At 53.0% G+C, this 12,602-nt stretch overlaps 1 protein-coding gene across 1 annotated transcript; it reads left to right on the top strand.

The window, feature by feature from the left end:
* The first annotated feature begins 1,512 nt into the window (after positions 1–1,512).
* On the top strand, positions 1,513–6,712 carry LOC102064304 (immunoglobulin lambda-1 light chain). Its single transcript, XM_026794699.2, has 4 exons — positions 1,513–1,668; positions 1,803–2,094; positions 4,644–4,681; positions 6,231–6,712. Exons 1-4 carry the CDS (start codon positions 1,623–1,625, stop codon positions 6,554–6,556), a joined length of 702 nt encoding a protein of 233 aa, XP_026650500.2. The 5' UTR covers positions 1,513–1,622; the 3' UTR covers positions 6,557–6,712.
* The last annotated feature ends 5,890 nt before the right edge of the window (positions 6,713–12,602 follow it).

Raw genomic sequence — 12,602 nt, 5'->3', positions numbered from 1 at the left:
CTGCAGCAGAACACCTTGATCTGCTGCAGGGGCAGCAACAATGCTTATGGCTGGTTCCAGCAGAAGGTCCCTGGCACTGCCCCTGTCACTGTGATCTATGCTGATAGCAGCAGACCCTCGGGCATCCCTTCGCGATTCTCCGGATCCACATCTGGCTCCACGAACACGTTAACCATCACTGGGGTCCAAGCCGAGGACGAGGCTGTCTATTTCTGTGGTGGTGAGGACAGCAGCAGCAGTGCTTAGACAGTGGCATGCAGCAATTGGGGAAGTGATGCAAGAACGTCCTGCTATTGCAGATATCAGTCAGGAGTCTCTGCTGTGCTTGCTTGATGGAGGGTCAGGCCCTCACCATGGCCCTGCCCTTGCTGCCCTGCACTTAATGTGGCTGTCCCTGATGTCTCAGCCTGGCACTCCCTTAAAGCCCCGGGTCCCTGCCCCTTCCCTGGCACTTTGGGAGGGGATATATAGCACTTGGAAACACACTCATCTCCATGGCCACATTATCCGTGGCTGGGTCCAGGCAGAGGACAAGGAGAATCGGGAGGAGGCTCTCACTCTTCTGGCTGGGACACCAGTGGTGATCAGGGCCACGGTAACTCCCAGCACAGGAAAAGGGAGACACAGGCCCACTCTTGCCTCAGTAGGACACCCTTGCATGCTGCCTGCAGCTGCCAGGCACAACATGGAGCAGCATCTGTGCCTGTGTGGCAGTTCCTGCTATGGGACACATGCTGTGCTCTAGCAGGTCCCCTCCGTGCTGCTCACAGGGAGACAGCCCTGCAGCCCTCCCCTGCCCATGCCAGCCAGGCTCCTGGTGCCCTGGGCACCCTGGGGACACCAGAGTCGGGTACAGGGAGGATCCTGGGGGAGAGGGAATTTCCTGTGATGCAGCCACTCTTTGAGACTGCCAGAGGCAGCCATGATCCCTATGCCCTGAGTTGGAGCAGCACTGACCAGGAGCTGCCCGAGCTCTGGCTGCTGAGCACCAGCACACTGGGCTCATGATCAGATAATGGGGAGGCATTGCTGGACCCTGGGGCTCAGTGCTGGCCCACTCCCATTGTTCTGGGGTGTGAATGCCTGGGAAGAACAAAGATCTTGGTCTTGAGTGGTGGATCTCAGCTGTCAGAGGAAGGGCTGGGGCACAAAAGCAGGAGATCAAGGGGGTACTTTACAGGCCTGGGACAGCTGTGGGAGGGAAAAATGCCAAAAATTAGTTGGGGAATGGTAGAGCTTGGCATCGTTCAGGTCCCATCACTGGGAGCTGCAGATACTTCTGTTTGCCCTTGCCACAGTGTCCAGCTCTCCCTTTTTGGGCACTGCAGTCACTCAGCCTGGTGTGGGGGCAGGGGGGTCAATTCTGGTGGGTTTCAGGCTCAGAACTGGGCGGTATCTCCACTTTGTGTCTGTGGACAAGCCCTGCTACCTCTGGGGTGGTGGGGTTGGGTGTGGAGCAGGGAGGGATGTGCGGAGAGAGGCGCGGGCAGAATCCGGCCGTGACCGCAGGGTCGGATTTGCATGGAGGGGACGTGTCCCCGACGGGCGGGGGCTTAAAAGGGAGTCAGGGTCCACAGCACAGCTCCATCATTCTGGGGACGCTGAGCCGGTGGGACTGAACCATGGCCTGGGCCCCTCTTCTCTTCGTGGTGCTCGCCCACAGCACAGGTGCCATGGCCAGACTTGCTGTGCCAGCACTGCGCCTTTGGGCACAGGGACCCCACCCTGCTGCCCAGGCAGGCCTGTGCTCCTGGGACACTGACTGACCCCCGTCTTCTCCCCTCTCTTCTCTCCCTCTCCAGGTTCCCTGGTCCAGGCAGCGCTGACTCAGCCACCCGAGATTAAGACCAAGATCGGCGCGACCGTCTCGATCACCTGCTCTGGTAGCAGCTACAGCTATGGCTGGTACCAGCAGAAGGTCCCTGGCACTGCCCCTGTCACTGTGATCTACTACAATGACAAGAGACCCTCGGACATCCCTTCGCGATTCTCCGGATCCAAGTCCGGCTCCACGGCCACGTTAACCATCACTGGGGTCCAAGCCGAGGACGAGGCTGTCTATTTCTGTGGTAGCTATGACAGCAGCAGTACTGCTGCACCGTGATACAGAGCAATGGGGAAGTGGTACAAAAACCTCCTGCCTCAGCTTACCCTTGGAGCCCCAAGACTGTGCCCATCCTCTGTCATTTGAGGAAGTTATGACCTCCCAGCAATGCTGTCATGGCCCAGGGTGTCCCATGTATGTGACTGCAGGCAGATTTGTCCTGTCACTATTCCCTTGATCAGAGAGGGCCATGCTCCAAGTCACTGGCTCACCCTCATCTTTTCTCCCTCCTCTCCCTCTCCATGTTCCCTGGTCCAGGCAGTGCTCTTTCACCTCTGCTTGGTGTCAGCATTGTGGGACAAACCACCAAAGTCATCTGCTCCAGGGATGGCAGCAGCTGTGACTGGTACCAGCCTAAGTTTCCTGGCTGTGCCCCTGTCATTGGGATCTGCTGCAATGACCTGGGACCACCAGATATCCCTCTGGGGATGCCAGCCTGGCTCCATGAGCACAGTAACCATCTCTGGGGTCCAAGCCCAGGACAAGGCAGTCTGTTAATGTGGTAGCTACCAAAATGGCAGTGATGATGTTACCATGGTGAAATGGAGCAATGGGGATGGGATACAAAGTCTTCCTGCCATGGCAGGGGCCTGTTAGGAGCCTCTGCTGTCCCTGCTTGGTGGGGCAGGTCCCTGGAACAACCCTGTCTTTTTCCTGCCCTGTGGTGAATGTGGCTGTTTCCAGTGACACAGCTCCATCCTCACAGCCCTCTCCTTGTCATTGGTGGATGAGAGCAGATAGGATAGAACTGAACAGACCATTTCAGATGGAAGAGGCCTTCAATGATCACATAGTCCAACTGCGTGGCCACTTCAGGCATGACAAAAATGTAGGGCATTGACCAAGTGCTTGTATAAAACACTTGCAGGCCTGGGAAACCATCCAGCTCTCTAGGAAACCTGTCCAATATTTGCCCACACTCTCAATAAAGAAATGCTGGGATAACCTCCTGCGCCTGCCTGTGCTCCAGAGCCAGGATTCTTCTGATCTCCCTAGCAAGCACCCAGAGCCCTGCTGATGCCTCCCAGCCCTGCTATGCCAGGACCCTCTGGACCATCACGACCTCTGGAAACAAAGGAGTTAAAGATGGAGCTTCTCTGCCCTCTCTCTCAGGGCTGAGCAGGGCTCTGGGCTTGGTGCAGCTTCAAGTCCCCCCTCCATCACCACTGGCTCTGAATGGCCTCCTCCTTGCCTCACGCTGTGCACGAGGAGACCTGGGGCTCTGCAGTGCCTGACATTGTCCTCAGCCCCACCACCTCATTCTGCTGCCAGCCACGTCCTCTAGCTCTGCCAGGGCTCTTCATGGGGCCCTGGCCTTGAGCTCAGGCCGTGAGCTCTGTCTGAGGCAGTGACCCCTCTGCTCCATCAGGACCTTTTGGGACAGCAGCCCCATCCTGCAGGATAGAGAGGGCTGTCCTGGGGCACTGACTGACACCTCTCTTCTCCCCTCTCCCTCTCCACACCAGAGGAGAGGTCCTGCTGGTCCAGGCAGCATCTCTGAGTCAGCTCTCCAAGATGTCAGCCAACATGGGAGAGACTGCTGATCTCCTGCTCTGGTGGCAATGCCAGAAGCTACTTCAGCAGCACCCTGCTGCATGCAGCACAGCCTCTTTCCTCCTCCATGCCTCCCTGCAAGGAGAGCAGAACTGAAGAGATGAACATTGTCCCCCTCTTGTCCTCCCACAAAATGAAACCGAAACCCCATTGAAGCCTGAGAAATGCTCAGAAAATTATCATCCACAATAGAGGGCATTGGCTTCAGCTAAATGCTTTGCATATACAATTTCAGTGATGTTTTTTCCTTTTTCAGATAGTTTCAGACTTTGCACAAAAGCATAAACCTTCCCAGAGGCAAAGCAAACCTCTGAAAGAGAAAGTGTCTCAAACCACAAAATCTTCGAAGTGTTACCTGTTCTACAGTGAACTATTTATAGAGTTCCTGTGACTCAGGAAGTTCACTGACTCTGCCTCTTTCTATAACCACTTGCACAAACCACATCATTTGAAAATCTGTGGGTTCAATTTACATTGGTGCTGTTGGCATCCAATGGTCCAAGATGAGCACTGAATCTGCCAATCTGTGGCATTGGCATCACACTGGGAAAACATTTTTTAAAGAAGCAGCTGAGCCTTTACAGGGAAATTTGAAGTTAATTGGTTTTAGCTAAAACTCATTTTGTCTTACCCCTTCCTTGGCTATCTCAACTTTATGAAGGCATCTCCACCTCTTGCTTTTTCATATTTTTAGGGTAAATATGAATAAAAATAAGTTGCCTGCAGAGACCTTCAGCTATTATCTGCATTGCTGGTGGTGGGAGCTGCACAGAAAGAGACCAGCCAGGACCAAAACTCCACAGGTACAGCTGTGTCCACACCTTCATCCTGCTGTGTCCATCGGGGCATCCCCATCCCATCACCTTCATTCCACTGCACCCATTGGGGTATTTCCAGACCATCCTCCCCACCCTCCCACATCCGCGGGCTCCAGGACCGCTCAGCCATGAGGCAGGAGGTTTTTGTGTGGCCCTGTGTCACTGTGTGGTGTATTCGGGGCCGGGACCACGTTGATCCTCGAAGGTGAGTCGCCGACTTCCCCTCGGTCTTTCCTCTCCCACCGCGGAATTTTGACATTTTGTCGATTTTGGGCGATTTGGGGTTTTTTCTCGGACTTGGCGCCGGGCTGGGGTCTGCCGCCCGTTTGGGGCCGGGCACTAAGCCCGGCCTTGGGGGCTCTGTCTCGTCCCTGCGGACTCTGACGACTCTGTGCACGCCACGGAGATTCAGGGCGTATTTTCTTAGTCGAAAATTCTTAAAATTCGTCCAGGAAATGTGTCTGAGGTCTGAGGGGGAAGGAAACTCAAATTTAGGTCCCTAAGAGATGTGATTTTTGTCTTTGTCAAAGAAATTTGTCAGTCTAAAGTCTAAGTCCTCAACTCTTAGTCCTGAGGACTAAGTTTGTCACTCCTGGTGAGAGGCAGGGGCTCTTCTGCGGGGTCCAGGGGTGCAGGTGCTGTGAAAGGGCAGCCTGTCCTCAGCTGTGAGCAGCCCACAGTCATCCTGACTTTGTGTTAAAATGTCCCTGGAATCTTAGACAAAAGATTCCAGGGGTATCTTAGAGAGCCCATTGTCCAGGTAAGACATGTCAAAAATGGAGATTATTGGGCTGAAAATGCTGCCGGAAACGTTGTTTGTCTGTCTTTGTCTGTAATTTTTAAAAGAATTTGTTGAAAAATCCCAATTTGAACCAAATTACGCAGGGCTAAGACCAAGAAAAATGTTCTTTGTGCCCTTTTTAATCAAAAAGTATTTAATAGAGTCATCCCGGTTTTTAAATGGAGATAGAGATAGAAATAGAGGTGAAGATAGAAATGGAAACATTGCACATTGGAGGAGGCAGCAGAACCACACCAGAAAGACCAGACATCTTTTTTCCATCTTCCTTTGTGTGATTTTTAGTGGTAGTTTCCAGAGAAAAGAAAATGTCTGAAAGCAGAACTGGGCAGAAAACAGGATGGTTTGTCTGTGAAATTTTGGGGTTTAAAAAAAAAAAAAGCCCTGTAAAAGGAAAGAAATGGCTTTATGGCAAAGAAATTAATATTTAATTACATATATATATATATATATATATTTATATATATATATAAATATACATAAATATATATATATATAAAATTAATCTTTTATATATATGAGATACAGAAATGTACAAATATCCATGTTATATGCATTTTATAGAATTATACATCTATTCATATGATATGGACGACCTATGTATGTATATTGTACAGTGTATATATATTATGCATATTAACTGTATAGATCTATCATATCTAATACATATATGCACATATATGTGCATATAGTGTACATAAAACATATATACAAGCATATATGAGATGTATGTGTATTGCAGAAACACATATATGCATATATATATATATATATATATATATATATATATATATATATATATATATCTCCCAAATTTAAATACACTGCAGTTAGGAGTGATAAGCTCTGGCTGTGGGGAAAGTGGGGAGTTCCTGGGTTGTACCAGCAGAGCAGGCAGGGGCTGTGGTGGGGGACAGGGCCCTCTCTGACCCCGTACCCCTCTTGTCCCTCACAGACCTGCCCCAGGTCGCTCCCACCGTGCACCTCTTCGCGCCATCCACCGAGGAGATGGAGTCAAAGGGCAAAGCCACCCTGGTGTGCCTGATGGAGAACTTCTACCCAGGCAAGGTGACAGTGGAATGGGTGGCTGACGGCAGTGCCATCACCACTGGCGTGGAGACCAGCCAGCCCCAGCGGCAGAGCAACAGCAACCAGTTCATGGCCAGCAGTTACCTGTCCCTGGATGCCACCAAGTGGCAGAGTTACAATTCTGTCTCGTGCAAGGTCAGGCACGGCGCTGGAAATGTGGAGAAGACCCTGAACAGATCCGAGTGCTACTAACCCACCCCGCTGGCTCCCTCCCTCCTCCGCACCTCTGGAACAGCGGCTCCCCCAGCCGCAGGTGTCCCTGCCCATGTCCGCCCGTCCCCTGCTCCTGTCCCCCCACTGTGAGTGTCACACAAATAAACACCGACACTGAACTACGCTGGCTCAGCATCCCTGGCTCTGTGTCCTTCCAACGCGCCCGCTCCCCTCGCGGCCTGGCAGCAGCCCAGGGAGGGTGGGATGGAAACACCTGCACCAGTAGGGAGGGTGGGATGGGAACACATGTGTGTGGAATTTGCAGGCAACTCCAGCATGGGAAGAGATGAGAATCTTGACTCCACGTTTCAGAAGGCTGATTTATTATTTTATTATATATATTATATTAAAAGAAAATTATATATTAAAACTACACCTAAAGAATAGAGAAAGGATTTCATCAGAAGTCTAGCAAGGAATAGAAAGGAGTGATAATAAAATCTGTGACTGCTCACAGCCTCGACACAGGTGGCTGTCATTGGTCATCAAGTAAAAACAATTTCACATGCTGGATAAACAATTCTCCAAATCACATTCCAAAGCGGCAAAACATGGAGAAGCTGAAGCTTCTCAGCTTCGTGACATATGTGTACACACACACTCATATTGCAGGGCCTCTGCAAAGTTTTGCTCAACCCTGGGGACCCCAATGAAATCCCCTGGCACTGCCAAGACAGGGAATGAGCAGCCTGGGGCACAGCCTGCAGTCAGCCCCCATGCACTCATTGCCCACACAGCCCTGGCTGTGCCATCCTCGACCCTTGCCCATGTGCCTCTGGGTGCCAGCTGCCTTGCAGGCACATGTGGCGGGTGGTGGAGGCACAGCCAGCCATGTCCCTTTGCCACCAGGCTCTGTCCCCCTTTCATTGTCCTGTTGGAGCTTCCCGGAATGTAGCTGCCAGTTAAGCACAAGCACCAGCCTGTCCATCACAGCCTGTGCCACCACAACTGGGACTCCTGTGTGCCACATGCCCTGTCCCTGTCCCCAGCACAGCCCTGGGGAGATTTCCCTGCAGCCCCGCCCATGGAAGGGCAGAGAGCCATTGCTGTGCTGAAAGCACCAGCGCTCTGCTGTTGTCACCCCATCAGGGCAGCCAGGAGCCGCTCCAGGGACAGGGCTGGGAGCAGCCAGCCATGCCATGTGCAGTTCTGGGGAAGGTGTCCCTCACCAGCCTCTTGGGAAAGGGGGATGACCCCAGCACATCCTCCTCCTCAGGCTGTGCTAGTGGAATGCCTTGCTCCAGGTTTTGGGTTGCCACATGTCCCTGCAAGTGTTTTCTGGGGACACAGAATCATAGAAGCCTAGAATGGGTTGGGTTGGAAGGGACCTTTAAAAATCATCCAGTCCAAGCTCCCTGGAATGAACAGGGACATTATCCAGATCAGGTTGCTCAGAGCCCCTTTCATTCTGATCTTGACTCTTTCCAGGGATGGGACATCCACAGCTTCCCTCAGCTACCTGTTTCAACACCTTACCACTCTCACAGTAAAAAATTTCTTAATTTTACCTAGCCTAAATTGACCTTTCTTTAGTTAAGAAACATTATCTCTTGTCCTATTGCATCAGGGCCTGCTAAAAGGCTGCTATAAGGTCTTGCCAGAGCCTTCTCCTCTCCAGGCTGAACAGCTACAACTCCCCTATCTTTTCATCATAGCTAGGTGTTCCAATGCTCTGAGATCTTTATGGCCTCCTCTAGACTAACCCAAACAGGTCCATGTCCTTTTTATGCTGTGGGATCCAGAGCTGGACACAGCAATGCAGGTGGGGCCCCACCAGAGTGGATTACAGGGGGAGAATCCCCTCCCTCAAACCACTGCCCTCACTGCTTTTGATGCAGCCCAGGATATGGCTGGCTTTTTTGGGCTGAAGGTGCACATTGCCAGGTCCATTATCCGCTGATTGATTCAAATCCTTTGTAGCAGGACTGTTGTCAATTCCCTCGTGCCCCAGCCTGTATTGACATGAGAGCACAGCGCCCCTTCCCTCCTGCTTTTTGTCAGGGAGCTGGCAGCAGGCCCTGATCCCACCTGAGCTGCCAAAGGGCACCTCATGCTCCAAAACAGCTTCACTGGCTTTAACCCTGCTTTATCCTCCTCAGCTGGGCAGAGGAGGCCTTGCCATGGAGCAGCCCCATGCACAGGGCAAAGCCCCCTTCCCATCACCCTGCTCAGGGGGTCAGTCACAATGTCCCTTCCCATGTGTGGGGCCACAAGCTCATGGTTTTCACAGGAAATCCTAAATCCCATTGCCACAGAGCAAACCCATGTGCAGGCCAGACCCCTGGGCTGCTGCTGGCCTCAAGGAAGGAGCCAGCAGCACACCCAGTGCTCATCCTGCACTGGAGCCAGGCAAAGGAAGGAAGGGCAGATGATGTAGAGCTCTGTCCCACTGTTTCAAGATAAGCTTCTTTAACAGAGTTTTCTGAGCAGAGAGGACCCACCATGGCAGAGGTGCAGGGCTGGCTCCTGGGGGGCCACTGGGCTATGGCAGGTGCTGCTGAAGGTGATGTCCCTGCAGCAGGGCCACATCTGGGCATGCATCCATCCATTCCAGCTCACTGCTGGGCATGTGAGCCCAGAGATGGCAGCAGCTCCTCCACACTGCCACTGATCCCCTTCCTTGCTCAAGCAAGGTTATTCCCTGGCAAACCCCTGCCTTTGGCATCTCATCCCCAGCCTTGTGGTGCTGCCAGGAGAGCTGAGACTCTGCCAGCCAGAAATGCCCCAATGACCCAGACCTGTTGCCAGGGAGGATGTACACTTCTTTTCTGCTGCAAAGATCAAGCCTCAATAATTACCAATTCCAGCAGTTGCTGAATCACCTCAGTACTGGTTGAGGCTGCAGTGAATGAGAGGTAACACAGAGCCCACATCCCAGCTGTGCTGCCAGGTTTTACCCTGAGAAATGCCACATTTCTGGGGAGGGGCACTGGTGGCAGGGCAATGCTTTCCCCAGGTCCTGAGATTCATCTTGGCATTTCCTCAGTAAAGCCCATTCCTTGGTCATAGGACACCACCCCAGCTTTTGTGGGCTCAATTTGGGGCATGAGCTGGGGTCTCGCTTCAGCTCAGGTCTGTGTGGGCAGGGCACAGCACATCTCTGGCTCAGGGAGCAGGAGATCTCACTAATTATTGATTTAAAAAATTTTCTAAATCTTTTCCATAAGCAACAACTGTCAAGAAAAAAGCCTGATTAATTATAGATCAGTGGCCCTGGCCGCTCCAGGGGTCCCATCCTCCCCCGCTGCCTGCAACTTGGCAAATTCCCAGCCAGAGCTTTACCCTTAACAAACCTTCAGCAGGGCCAGAGAGCCTCGGCTGGGAATCACAGAGGGATGCAGGGCCTGCTGCATCCCCTGGCAGGGAGGGAAGCAGTGCCTGGGAAGAGCAATCACCACCCTGGCTGGGGGCGTCTGGTGAGCAAATGTGCTGAGCAGAACCGAAACCTCCCTCCCCTCCCCAGCTGCAGCTCTTGCTCTCACTCTGCCTGCTCCTGCACTGCAATTCTAACAGTCATTTATTTGCTCATTTTCCCAGCTTGCCAGTAATTTTAAAATGAGGGGGATCTAATTTAGTAAATGAGATGCTTCGGGAAGGCTTTAATTAGCTGCAAAGAGAAGCAGTGGATCCCATGAAGGGTTTGGGCTTGGTGAGAACTGCTCTCTCAGGCTGAGGCTCCCAGGTGAGGGCTTAACAAAGCTTTCAGGGGCCTTTTGATAAACCCTGGGGGTTTGGACATCATGGGCTTGGAGGGGTCCCACAGCTGAGAACAGAGTGAAGGATGCAGGAATGTTGGCAAAGGAATGTGGGACCATAGGAACTCTTGCAACCCTCGTCCCTAAACCACGGCCACAAACCTCGAGCACAACGCTCTGCTCTGGTCCCCAAACCCTCCTTGGGTCCCCTCCATGATGACCACCTCTGCCCACATTTGTGCTTCAAAAAACAGCCCTGACCTGCTATTTTTTTATTGTATATCACTGGGTGATTTCCCCAGGCCAGGCAAGCCCCAACGTCTTGTAACAGGAGGAGGTGGGGTCCTGTTGTGGGGACGTGGCAGGAGCACAGAGAGTGCACCTGGAGCTGATGAAACAGCTCGTCTGGAGAGGCACGGGCGGCGTGGCAGAGCCGGAGAGGAGGGGACGGGTCCCGCCTGCCCCCAGGCAGCTGCAGCCGCACAAACAGCCGCGTTCCTGGAGGCAGCGGGGCTGAAACTCGAAAGCAAGAGCAGCGTCCCAGAATAGCCCCAGCCCGGGCTGGGGGGGGTGGGGCAGAGCCAGAGGCACCGGGACAGCAGTGGGAGGATGGCACAAGTGCCCTCGCTTTGGTGCTACAGCTGTGCCAAGCCCGGGTGACACCCAGGGTCTCTGCCCTGCCTGAGCCAGGGGGCTGCAGCCCCCGAGCACCAGGAGAGTGCTGCTGGGTCCTGCTCCCCATCCTGGCACTCCCTGCACTCACATCACATCACTGTGTTCTCTGAAGGACTTGGGGAAAGGCTGAGCAGAGCCCACGTTGTGCCACGCCAGCACTGGCCCCTGTTTTCCCCAGCCAGCCCCACCGTGCAGCTGTGCAGCACTGGGGCATCCCCTGGCTAAATTTAACCCTCACCCACTGCAGTCCCCAATCAGAAATTGAAAAGGGCGCCCCAAAAAAGGAACTGAAACTGTCTCCAGTGGGTGCTGACGTGTGAAGGCAAGCGAGCACCACGCAGTTGAGCCAGCTCAGCCCTGAGATGGTGGCCATCATACCTGTGGGGGACATCAGCCCTGAGATGGTGGCCAGCTCTGTGTCCCCAGGGCTCTCACCGTGGGGGATCATCACCTTGTGGGGTCATCAGCCCTGAGATGGGGTGGCATGGTTGGGGTGGCATGGTGCTGCCCAAAATTGCTGCAGGGTGGGTGGTGCTGAGCAGGGACCCACTGGGGCTGGTGCCAAGGCTGTGCAGACTCTGTGCCATAGCAGGGTCCGTGTCCCCAGGCCAGGGTCACCCCTCCTGTCCCCTGAGTGTCCCTGACAAGGCACCCAGTGGGGTCTTGCCTGACAGGGCGGTCCCTGCCCTGGTGTGGGATGTCCCAGCTGCTGTACACACACGCACACACACACACACACACACATGTATGCACACACCTTGCACACGTATGTACACACACATCCCCCTCCAGTGACCCCGGTGCTTCCAGCCCAGGCTGGGCACCACTGACCCCACACCTGTGGGCTTTGAGGCCAGGAGAGACCCTGACACTGACATTGTGGCCTTGTCTCCCTGTGCCACCACCACAGGGTGACCAGCCTGGACAGCTTCCTGCTGCTACCCTGCTGTCAGGTCACCCTGAATTTACCCACTCATTTACTGAATTAAACTAATCAGTCCCTGCCTGCTGCCAAGGCAGCCCCTTCTCTGGGGTCATCCCTCAGTCTGACCTGTTGCTGGGTACAGGGGCAGCCTCCAGGTTCACAAAATATGGGGCAGGTTTCCCCAAGTCTGGGAAATAAATTTATAAATTAATAAAATACAAGATACAAATTATAAAGTACAAGTCATGAATGACAAAATACTATCAAACACCCCTGGGCAGCCCTGGGTCAAAGCCCCAGCTGGAGGGGGCAAGAGAGTGCAAAACCAGGGTTTATTGCCCTGCAATTGGAAGAGAATTAAATGAAATAAATAAATGTTTCAGGCTGGTGTGGTCGAAAACACAACCTGAGCATTCAAGCCCATTTGTGAAGACGAGAGCAATCATTTGCATAACTGTGTCAAAACAGCAACTGCCAGGACATGCAGCTGGCAGGAAGGTAGCCCCTAGCTGGGGGTTATTTAGATGTGTATGAAACCACACCAGAGCCTGGGGGAGAGCCCAGTAAACAGCCCCAAAGATAAGTGCCCAGGCTTGTAAGCAGATTGTAAACAAGCTGAACCAACTAAAAAATAAACACCTTTCAGGTGCTTCAAAATATTTATTATTTCAATTTTATTGTGGCAGTAAAATGTAATTCCCAGGAGAGCCTCAGCCTGGCCTGGGGACTC

Source organism: Zonotrichia albicollis, chromosome 18 (genome assembly GCF_047830755.1).
Source record: "Zonotrichia albicollis isolate bZonAlb1 chromosome 18, bZonAlb1.hap1, whole genome shotgun sequence".
Lineage (NCBI taxonomy): Eukaryota > Metazoa > Chordata > Aves > Passeriformes > Passerellidae > Zonotrichia > Zonotrichia albicollis.
Note: the sequence above shows the minus strand (reverse complement) of the source record. Positions and strands in the feature narration are given on the sequence as shown.